The sequence below is a fragment of the Salvelinus fontinalis genome, chromosome 17 (assembly GCF_029448725.1).
Source record: "Salvelinus fontinalis isolate EN_2023a chromosome 17, ASM2944872v1, whole genome shotgun sequence".
Taxonomy (NCBI): Eukaryota; Metazoa; Chordata; class Actinopteri; order Salmoniformes; family Salmonidae; genus Salvelinus; species Salvelinus fontinalis.
The window spans coordinates 8,916,094-8,928,585 of NC_074681.1; the positions used below are offsets into that span (position 1 = coordinate 8,916,094).

General features: G+C 41.1%; 1 protein-coding gene across 1 annotated transcript in view; it reads right to left on the reverse strand.

The window, feature by feature from the left end:
• LOC129813672 (receptor-type tyrosine-protein phosphatase mu-like) overlaps positions 1 to 12,492 on the reverse strand; it is a 652,787-nt gene that overhangs the window by 356,942 nt on the left and 283,353 nt on the right. Inside the window, exon 10 of the mRNA XM_055866071.1 lies at positions 6,313 to 6,422. Coding sequence (XP_055722046.1) covers positions 6,313 to 6,422 — 110 coding nt within the window. The remainder of the gene's footprint in view (positions 1 to 6,312; positions 6,423 to 12,492) is intronic.

Sequence of the window (12,492 nt, forward strand, 5' to 3'; positions counted from 1 at the left end):
GTTATTACCGAGACCTGGTTAAGGAAGAGTGTTTTGAATACTGATGTTAACCTTTCTGGTTCTAACCTTTTTCGGCAAGACAGATCTATCCAAAGGTGGGGGTATGGTAATCTTTACCAAGGATCACCTTCAGTGCTCGGTTGTCTCCACCAAGTCTGTTCCCAAACTATTTGATTTGCTGGTTTTAAGCATTAAACTTTCAAATAGCTTTTTTTTTTTTTTTTTTTTTTTTTCAAATAGCTTTTTGATGACTGTTGCTGGGAGTTATCGTCTCCATCAGCACCGGTCTGTCCCTTACCCTAAGCTCTCTCCTGGCCCCTTACACTAAGTCTGAATTTGTCCTGCTATGTGACCTACACTGGGATATGCTTAAACCACCTGACCAAGTCCTAAAGCAATGGGACTCCCAGAATCTTTCTCAGATTATTACCAATCCCAATTGTTAACAAACACACCCCCACAAAGCAAATGAGATTTAAAAAAAATTGGTTCAGCCCCCGGTTCGACCGTGGTCTGGCAGAGTTACTCCACGTCAAGAATTGCATTTGGTGAAAGGGTCGGCACACACATACTCAGGCTGACTGGCTCTCGTTCAGGTAAATGAGAAATAAGTGCACTCGGGCTATCCAGAAGGCCAAAGTTAATTACTTTAAGGAGCAGTTCTCTCTCTGTGGGTCTAACCCCAAGAAGTTCTGGAAAATGGTTAAAAACCTGGAGAATAAACCCTCCTCCTCACAGCTGCACAGGTCCCTTAATGTTGATGATGTGATTGTTACTGACAAGAAGCACATGGCTGAGCTCTTTAATCACCACTTCATTAAGTCAGGATTCCTATTTAACTCAGCCATGCCTCCTTGCCCGTCCAACATTTCCTCATCTCCCACCCCTTCTAATGTGACTATCCCCAATGCTTCCCCCTCTTTAACCCCTGCTACAAAGTTTCTCCCTGCAGGCAGTCACTGAGTCCGAGGTGCTAAAGGAGCACCTTAAACTTTACACCTAAAAGTTTAGACCCTTTCTTCTTTAAGGCTGCTGCCCCTATCATCGCCAAGCCTATCTGTAACCTTAAATAACCTGTCTCTCCTCTCTGGGGAGGTTCCCATTGCTTGGAAGGCAGCCACAGTTCGTAGTTTATTTAAAGGGGGAGATCAAGCCGATCCTAACTGTTATAGGCCTATTTCTATTTTGCCCTGTTTATCAAAAGTATTGGAAAAACTTGTCAATATTTAACTGACTGGCTTTCTGATGTCTATATTATTCTCTCTGGTATGCAATCTGGTTTCTGCTCAGGTTATGGATGTGTCACTGCAACCTTAAAGGTCCTCAGTGATGTCACTATTGCCCTTAATTCTAAGCAATATCATGCTGCTATTTTTATTGACTTGGCCAAAGCTTTTGATATGATAGACGATTATATTATTGTTGGCCGGCTAATGAGTATTGGTTTATCTGAGGGGTATTTGGCCTGGTTTGCTAACTTCCTCTCTCAAAGAGTACAGTGTATTAAGTCAGAACATTTGCTGTCTCAGCCAATGCCTGTCACCAAGGGAGTACCCCAAGGCTCAATCCTAGGCCCCACGCTCTTCTCAATTTACATCAACAACATAGCTCAGGCAGTAGGAAGCTCTCTCATCCATTTATATGCAGATGATACAGTCTTATTTATATTCAGCTGGCAACTCCCTGGACTTTGTGTTAAAAACTTTAAAAACTCTAAAACAAAGCTTTCTTAGTGTCAAACAAGCTTTCTCTGTCCTTAACCTTGTTCTGAACACCTCCAAAACAATTGGTGTGATTACTACCTCTGTGTCACGCCCTGACCGTAGAGAGCTGTTTATTCTCCATGTTGGTTAGGTTGGGGTGTGATTAAGGGTGGGTTATCTAGGGGAATTGTATGTCTATGTTGGCCTGGTGTGGTTCCCAATCGGAGGCAGCTGTTTATCGTGGCCTCTGATTGGGGATCATATTTAGGCAGCCATTTCCCCATTGTGCTTTGTGGGATCTTGTCTAGATATAGTTGCCTGTGAGCACTACTCTGAGCTTTACGTTTCGTTTGTTCGCTTTATTGTTTTTGTTCTGAGTTTTCTCTTCCTAATAAAAGGGATGGAAACCGCTGCATCTTGGTCCAATCATTATTATGAACGTGACACTCTGAGGATTTAGAGCTTGAAGTAGTCCACCTCATGCAAGTACTTGGGAGCATTTCATACATACATATATGGCTAGACGGCACACTGTCCTTCTCTCAGCACATATCAAAGCTGCAGGTTGATAAGGTTAAATCTAGACTTGGTTTCCTCTATCGTAATCGCTCCTCTTTCACCCCAGCTGCCAAACTAACCCTGATTCAGATGACCATCCTAACCCTAACCATGCTAGATTATGGAGACGTAATCTATAGATCGGCAAGTGAGGGTGCTCTCGAGGGACTAGATGTCCTTTACCATTCGGCCATCAGATTTGCCACCGATGCTGATCACTGCACTCCTCTGTAAACTGGTCATCTCTGTATACCTGCCGAAAGACCCACTGGTTGATGCTTATTTATAAAACCCTCTTAGGCCTCACTCTCCCCTATCTGAGATATTTACTGCAGCCCTCATCCTAAACATAAAACACCCGTTCACATTCTGTTAAAGGTCCCCAAACCAAAGCACACACATCCCTGGGTCGCTCCTCTTTTCAGTTCGCTGCAGCTAGCGACTGGAACGAGCTGCAACAAACACTCAAATTGGACAGTTTTATCTCCATCTCTTCATTCAAAGGATCAATCATGGACACTCTTACTGACAGTTGTGGCTGCTTTGTGTGATGATGTATTGTGGTCTCTACCTTCTTGCCCTTTGTGCTGCTATCTGTGCCAAATAATGTTTGTACCATGTTTTGTGCTGCTACCATGTTGTGCTGCTGCCATGTTGTGTTGCTACCATGTTGTTGTTATGTTGTATTGCTACCATGCTGTGTTGTCATGTGTTGCTGCCATGCTATGTTGTTGTCTTAGGTCTCTCTTTATGTAGTGTTGTGTTGTCTCCCTTGTCGTAATGTGTGTTTTGTCCTATATTTAAATTTTACATTTTTTATTTTCGAAACCAGCCCCCGTAGGGTTTTGAATGTATGTAAGTCGCTCTGGATAAGAGCGTCTGCTAAATGACTTAAATGTAAATGATTACATGACCCAACAAGTTAGCTAGGTGTGTCTGGGGTTGATTATGGTCATCTATTGTATTTCATGAACATGTGTACAGTCGTGGCCAAAAGTTTTGAGAATGACACAAATATTAATTTTCACAAAGTCTGCTGCCTCAGTTTGTATGATGGCAATTTGCATATACTCCAGAATGTTATGAAGAGTGATCAGATGAATTGAAATTAATTGCAAAGTCCCTCTTTGCCATGCAAATGAACTGAATCCCCCAAAAACATTTTTCACTGCATTTCAGCCCTGCCACAAAAGGACCAGCTGACATCATGTCAGTGATTCTCTCGTTAACACAGGTGTGAGTGTTGATGAGGACAAGGCTGGCGATCACTCTGTCATGCTGATTGAGTTTGAATAACAGACTGGAAGCTTCAAAACGAGGGTGGTGCTTGGAATCATTGTTCTTCCTCTGTCAACCATGGTTCCCTGCAAGGAAAAATGTGCTGTCATCATTGCTTTGCACAAAAAGGGCTTCACAGGCAAGGATATTGCTGCCAGTAAGATTGCACCTACATCAACCATTTATCGGATCATCAAGAACTTCAAGGAGAGAGGTTCAATTGTTGTGAAGAAGGCTTCAGGGCGCCCAGGAAAGTCCAGTAAGCGCCAGAACCATCTCCTAAAGTTGATTCAGCTGCGGGATCGGGGCACCACCAGTACAGAGCTTGCTGAGGAATGGCAGCAGGCAGGTGTGAGTGCATCTGCACGCACAGTGAGGCGAAGACTTTTGGAGGATGGTGTCAAGAAGGGCAGCAAAGAAGCCACTTCTCTCCAGGAAAAACATCAGGGACAGACTGATATTCTGCAAAAGGTACAGGGATTGGACTGCTGAGGACTGGGGTGAAGTCATTTTCTCTGATGAATCCCCTTTCCGATTGTTTGGGATATCCGGAGAACAGCTTGTCCGGAGAAGACAAGGTGAGCGCTACCATCAGTCCTGTGTCATGCCAACAGTAAAGCATCCTGAGAACATTCATGTGTGGGGTTGCTTCTCAGCCAAGGGAGTGGGCTCACTCACAATTTTGCCTAAGAACACAGCCATGAATAAAGAATGGTACCAACACATCCTCCGAGAGCAACTTCTCCCAACCATCCAGGAACAGTTTGGTGATGAACAATGCCTCTGGAAGCATGATGGAGCACCTTGCCATAAGGCAAAAGTGATAACTAAGCGGCTCAGGGAACAAAACATCAATATTTTGGGTCCATGGCCAGGAAACTCCCCTGACCTTAATCCCATTGAGAACTTGTGGTCTATCCTCAAGAGGCGGGTGGACAAACAAAAACCCACAAATTCTGACAAACTCCAAGCATTGATTATGCAAGAATGGGCTGCCATCAGTCAGGATGTGGCCCAGAAGTTAATTGACAGCATGCCAGGGTGGATTGCAGAGGTCTTGAAAAAGAAGGGTCAACACTGCAAATATTGACTCTTTGCATCAACTTCATGTAATTGTCAATAAAAGCCTTTGACACATATGAAATGCTTGTAATTATACTTCAGTATTCCATAGTAACATCTGACAAAAATATCTAAAGACACTAAAGCAGCAAACTTTGTGAAAATTCATATTTGTGTCATTCGCAAAACATTTGGCCACGACTGTACATGTCTAGACAGTAGTGACCCATCCACTTAGCTGGATGTGGCTGGGGGGTGGTTATAGCATTTATTTCACATGACCCATAAATGTAGACAAGTGTGTCTGGATAAGAATCAACTAATAATTAAAAAATATATTTTTATCTGGACACTTTCAAAGTCAGATTAGAATATAGGCCAAGGACTAGAGAAAATGTATTTTTACACAGAGTTTTTCCTTATTCTAGTGTTCTACTTACACCACTTTTAGTCTTGAAATCTTTGGTTGTTTACTACACAACCTTACTCACTCTTTTTAGCACATGGCCTCACATGTGAATCCTTAAAGAGATGGGTGGGGCTAAGGCTTAAGAGGGTTTGAACGATGCTGAACAGGTGGTATAATATGTATACTGTATATATAGACAGTACCAATCAAAAGTTTGGACACACCTAGTCATTCAAGGTATTTTCTTTATTTTTACTATTTTCTACATTGTAGAATAATAGTGAAGACATCAAAACTAAGAAATAACACATATGGAATCACGTAGTAACCAAAAAAGTGTTTAACAAATCAAAATATATTTTTATATTTTAAATTTTACATTTGTCAAGGTAGCCACCCTTTGCCTTGATGACAGATTTGCACACTCTTGGCATTCTCTCAACCAGCTTCATGAGGTAGTCACCTGGAATGCGTTTCAATTAACAGGTGTGCCTTGTCAAAAGTTAATTTGTGGAATGTACTGTGTTTGAGCCAATCAGTTGCGTTGTGACACGGTAGGGGTGGTACACAGCATATAGGCACATTTAGCTAACTATATATGTTGCTAAATTAAATGTTGGAGGAAATACAGGCAGACACCACATTACTACAAGACAAAACCGATCAAACAAAGCTTGCTTTTCTATCATTTAAAAGAAGAGCTTGAAAAGGTAGTTTGGGAGGTTTGAATCCAGAGTAACCTGCTCTACACATTGCTTGAAGTGCAATAGACCAATATACAGTAGCTTCTGTAGTAGGTCAAAGCTGTGTGCAGGAAAACCTTGGTAGAGCATGGGTGGGATAGGCATTGTGGTGCTCATGTGTATTTCCGTTCTTTTTCGGCTTCAGACCAATGCCTAATTCTCCTCTCTTTTTCTTTGGGGGTGGGGGGGATAAGGTAGATAACCTACCTAATATTCAACATTAGATAGAGTTTAGGGGCTTGGTTAGCTGGGTATAAACAGCCTTTACATGGGCACAAAGGCCTGTAGTTTAGGAGCCTAGAAAAGTCTGGGATGTGTGATATTTTCAGATTTAGTTTTTGTCCATTTGAGGTTGTTCCACAGGAATAAGGAGGTGCGATCCTGGGTCTACTGTCTTGCTTCAGTGGTTCCCTAAAAGGACAACGATTCAGAAGAGACAAAAATGGAACGCCGGACAAGAAGAAGTAAAAAAACCTGACTCTGTGTGTGTTTGATAATGGACTAAATTCAATCAATCGATCGATCATTCATTCGATCGATCAATAAATACGTGAATTACCTCGTACTGAGTGATGATTCCGTAGGTCTGGGCTGGTTCTCTCCATTTCAGGATCATCTTCTCTTCATAAGCACTGCCCTGGATGGACTCCAGAGGGACCGCCCCAGGTACTGAGGGGGACAGGAGCAGACAATGCATAAGAGAGACACAAAGCTTCATTACACACACAGTAGTACTGAGAGGATACGACTAGAACTCACATTACACACATAGTAGTACTGAGAGGATACGACTAGAACCCACATTACACACATAGTAGTACTGAGAGGATACGACTAGAACCCACATTACACACATAGTAGTACTGAGAGGAAATGACTAGAACTCACATTACATAGTAGTACTGAGAGGATACGACTAGAACCCACATTACACACATAGTAGTACTGAGAGGAAATGACTAGAACTCACATTACATAGTAGTACTGAGAGGATACGACTAGAACCCACATTACACACATAGTAGTACTGAGAGGATACGACTAGAACCCACATTACACACATAGTAGTACTGAGAGGAAATGACTAGAACTCACATTACATAGTAGTACTGAGAGGATACGACTAAAACTCACATTACATAGTAGTACTGAGAGGAAATGACTAGAACTCACATTACACACATAGTAGTACTGAGAGGATACGACTAGAACCCACATTACACAGTAGTACTGAGAGGATACGACTAGAACCCACATTACATTGTAGTACTGAGAGGATACGACTAAAACTCACATTACATAGTAGTACTGAGAGGATACGACTAGAACCCACATTACACACATAGTAGTACTGAGAGGATACGACTAGAACCCACATTACATAGTAGTACTGAGAGGATACGACTAGAACCCACATTACACACATAGTAGTACTGAGAGGATACGACTAAAACTCACATTACATAGTAGTACTGAGAGGATACGACTAGAACCCACATTACACACATAGTAGTACTGAGAGGATACGACTAGAACCCACATTACATAGTAGTACTGAGAGGATACGACTAGAACCCACATTACATTGTAGTACTGAGAGGATACGACTAGAACCCACATTACACACATAGTAGTACTGACAGGAAATGACTAGAACTCACATTACATAGTAGTACTGAGAGGATACGACTAGAACTCACATTACATAGTAGTACTGAGAGGAAATGACTAGAACTCACATTACATAGTAGTACTGAGAGGATACGACTAGAACCCACATTACACACATAGTAGTACTGAGAGGAAATGACTAGAACTCACATTACATAGTAGTACTGAGAGGATACGACTAGAACCCACATTACACACATAGTAGTACTGAGAGGAAATGACTAGAACTCACATTACATAGTAGTACTGAGAGGAAATGACTAAAACTCACATTACATAGTAGTACTGAGAGGATACGACTAAAACTCACATTACAGACACTAATGCTGCGTTTTACACAGGCAGCCCGATTCTGATATTTCGCCCAATTATTACCAAACAACGTGACAGAATATAAGAATTGGGATGCCTGTGCAAATGCAGCAAACGGCCTGTAGGTCTGAAACCTTCACAATGTGCCACAGAAATGTGTTTTTTTATTTATACTCAGCTACCATGAATGTATTTTGGTGAGAAGAGACTGAGTAGGGGGAAAAAAAGGAAACACTTTCTCTCTCACATCCATCCAAATGTACAAACAAACTGGTCGAGCACTGAACCGATCTCCCTGAGGAAATCTCCACCAATTCAATCTCTACAATCATCCACTGTGTTTATATGTACTTTGAGCCTGTCTCTCTGCCTGTCTGTCTGCCTGTCTCTCTGCCTGTCTCTCTGCCTGTCTCTCTGCCTGTCTCTCTGTCTGTCTGTCTGTCTGTCTCTCTGCCTGTCTCTCTGTCTGTCTCTCTGCCTGTCTCTCTGCCTGTCTGTCTGTCTGTCTCTCTGCCTGTCTCTCTGCCTGTCTCTCTGCCTGTCTCTCTGCCTGTCTCTCTGCCTGTCTGTCTGTCTGTCTCTCTGCCTGTCTCTCTGCCTGTCTCTCTGTATGTCTGTCTCTCTGTCTGTCTGTCTGTCTGTCTGTCTCTCTGCCTGTCTCTCTGCCTGTCTCTCTGTCTGTCTCTCTGCCTGTCTCTCTGCCTGTCTCTCTGTCTGTCTCTCTGTCTGTCTCTCTGCCTGTCTCTCTGTCTGTCTCTCTGCCTGTCTCTCTGCCTGTCTCTCTGCCTGTCTCTCTGCCTGTCTGTCTGTCTGTCTGTCTGTCTGTCTGTCTGTCTGTCTGTCTGTCTCTCTGCCTGTATGTCTGCCTGTCTCTCTGTCTGTCTGTCTGTCTGTCTGTCTCTCTGTCTGTCTCTCTGCCTGTCTCTCTGCCTGTATCTCTGCCTGTATCTCTGCCTGTCTCTCTGCCTGTATCTCTGCCTGTATCTCTGCCTGTCTCTCTGTCTGTCTCTCTGCCTGTCTGTCTGCCTGTCTCTCTGCCTGTCTGTCTGCCTGTCTGTCTGCCTGTATGTCTGCCTGTCTGTCTGTCTGTCTGTCTGCCTGTCTCTCTGCCTGTCTCTCTGCCTGTCTCTCTGCCTGTCTGTCTGCCTGTCTGTCTGCCTGTATGTCTGCCTGTCTGTCTGTCTGTCTCTCTGCCTGTATGTCTGCCTGTCTGTATGCCTGTCTGTCTGCCTGTCTGTATGCCTGTCTGTCTGCATGTCTGTATGCATGTCTCTCTGTCTGTCTCTCTGTCTGTCTCTCTGACTGTCTCTCTGTCTGTCTCTCTGTCAGCCTGTCTCACTGTATGTCTCTCTGCCTGTCTGTATGTATGTCTCTCTCTCTGTCTGTCTCTCTGCCTGTCTCTCTATCTGTCTCTCTGTATGTCTCTCTGCCTGTCCGTCTGCCTGTCTCACTGTCTGTCTCTCTGCCTGTCTGTATGCATGTCTGTCTGTATGCCTCTCTGCCTGTCTGTATGCATGTCTGTCTGTATGCCTGTCTGCCCGTCCGTCTGTCTATATGTCTACCTGTCTCTCTGCCTGTCTGTATGCCTGTCTGTCTGCCTGTCTAAATGTCTGTCTCTCTGTCTGTCTGTATGCCTGTCTCTCTGCCTGTCTCTCTGCCTGTCTCTCTGTCTGCCTGTCTGTCTCTCTGTCTGTATCTCTGCATGTCTGCCTGCCTGTACGTCTGTATGTCTGTCTGCCCGTCTGCCTGTCTGTCTGCCTGTATATATGTCTATCTGCCTGTGTGCCTGAGAGAGAGACATGGTCCTCTCAAACTGACAGGGATCATTTTACTTCTTCAAATGAAATGAAATGACAGAGGATTTCTTCTGTCAAAGAGAGTCTCTGAAAGAACAGCTCTAGATAGATACACCCCATCTATGTCTGTTTCCTTCTCCCAGTGGGACTGTAAACACACACACAACCTCACACACACAACCTCACACACACACGCACACACACACACACACACACACACACACACACACACACACACACACACACACACACACACACACACACACACACACACACACACAACCTCACACACACAACCTCACACACACAACCTCACACACACACACACACACACACACACACACACACACACACACACACACACACACACACACACACACACACACACACACACACACTCCCACAAGTCAGATACTGTGAAACAGTTGTCTCCCTTTTGAGATTCCCTCTAAAAAATATATGAGACAGACCTGACAAGACTTCTCATCCTGTCAGTATCTCTCTAACCTGTTACTTTCTTCAGTGTATTCCTGAAGCGTTCATTAGTTCATGTCTGTCGTAACCCTGTCATAGCCCTGTTCATAACCCTGTTATAACCCTGTCATAGCCCTGTTCATAACCCTGTCGTAACCCTGTTATAGCCCTGTTCATAACCCTGTCGTAACCATGTTATCGGCGTTCTAAGATGCTTTATTACGCTCACTGTTTTCATCAGTCTGTAAGTATAATACTGTTATAAACAGGTCATAACTAAACTACCATTATACTGTTATAATACTGTTATAAACAGGTCATAACTAAACTACCATTATACTGTTATAAACAGGTCATAACTAAACTACCATTATACTGTTATAAACAGGTCATAACTAAACTACCATTATACTGTTATAATACTGTTATAAACAGGTCATAACTAAACTACCATTACACTGTTATAAACAGGTCATAACTAAACTACCATTATACTGTTATAATACTGTTATAAACAGGTCATAACTAAACTACCATTACACTGTTATAAACAGGTCATAACTAAACTACCATTATACTGTTATAATACTGTTATAAACAGGTCATAACTAAACTACCATTACACTGTTATAAACAGGTCATAACTAAACTACCATTATACTGTTATAATACTGTTATAAACAGGTCATAACTAAACTACCATTACACTGTTATAAACAGGTCATAACTAAACTACCATTACACTGTTATAATACTGTTATAAACAGGTCATAACTAAACTACCATTACACTGTTATAAACAGGTCATAACTAAACTACCACTACACTGTTATAATACTGTTATAAACAGGTCATAACTAAACTACCATTACACTGTTATAAACAGGTCATAACTAAACTACCATTATACTGTTATAATACTGTTATAAACAGGTCATAACTAAACTACCATTACACTGTTATAAACAGGTCATAACTAAACTACCATTACACTGTTATAATACTCTTATAAACAGGTCATAACTAAACTACCACTACACTGTTATAAACAGGTCATAACTAAACTACCATTACACTGTTATAAACAGGTCATAACTAAACTACCATTATACTGTTCTAAACAGGTCAAAACTAAACTACCACTACACTGTTATAATACTGTTATAAACAGGTCATAACTAAACTACAGTTACACTGTTATAATACTGTTATAAACAGGTCATAACTAAACTACCATTACACTGTTATAAACAGGTCATAACTAAACTACCACTACACTGTTATAATACTGTTATAAACAGGTCATAACTAAACTACCACTACACTGTTATAAACAGGTCATAACTAAACTACCACTACACTGTTATAATACTGTTATAAACAGGTCATAACTAAACTACCATTACACTGTTATAAACAGGTCATAACTAAACTACCATTACACTGTTATAATACTGTTATAAACAGGTCATAACTAAACTACCATTATACTGTTATAATACTGTTATAAACAGGTCATAACTAAACGACCATTACACTGTTATAAACAGGTCATAACTAAACTACCACTACACTGTTATAATACTGTTATAAACAGGTCATAACTAAACGACCATTACACTGTTATAAACAGGTCATAACTAAACTACCACTACACTGTTATAATACTGTTATAAACAGGTCATAACTAAACTACCATTACACTGTTATAAACAGGTCATAACTAAACTACCATTACACTGTTATAATACTGTTATAAACAGGTCATAACTAAACTACCATTATACTGTTATAATACTGTTATAAACAGGTCATAACTAAACGACCATTACACTGTTATAAACAGGTCATAACTAAACTACCATTATACTGTTATAATACTGTTATAAACAGGTCATAACTAAACTACCATTACACTGTTATAAACAGGTCATAACTAAACTACCATTATACTGTTATAAACAGGTCATAACTAAACTACCATTACACTGTTATAAACAGGTCATAACTAAACTACCATTACACTGTTATAAACAGGTCATAACTAAACTACCATTACACTGTTATAAACAGGTCATAACTAAACTACCACTACACTGTTATAAACAGGTCATAACTAAACTACCATTACACTGTTATAATACTGTTATAAACAGGTCATAACTAAACTACCATTATACTGTTATAAACAGGTCATAACTAAACTACCATTATACTGTTATAAACAGGTCATAACTAAACTACCATTACACTGTTATAAACAGGTCATAACTAAACTACCATTACACTGTTATAAACAGGTCATAACTAAACTACCATTACACTGTTATAAACAGGTCATAACTAAACTACCATTACACTGTTATAATACTGTTATAAACAGGTCATAACTAAACTACCATTACACTGTTATACTGCACCTTCATAACCCTGTCATAACCGTGTTATTACCATTCTAAGGTATTATAACACTCACCATCTTCATC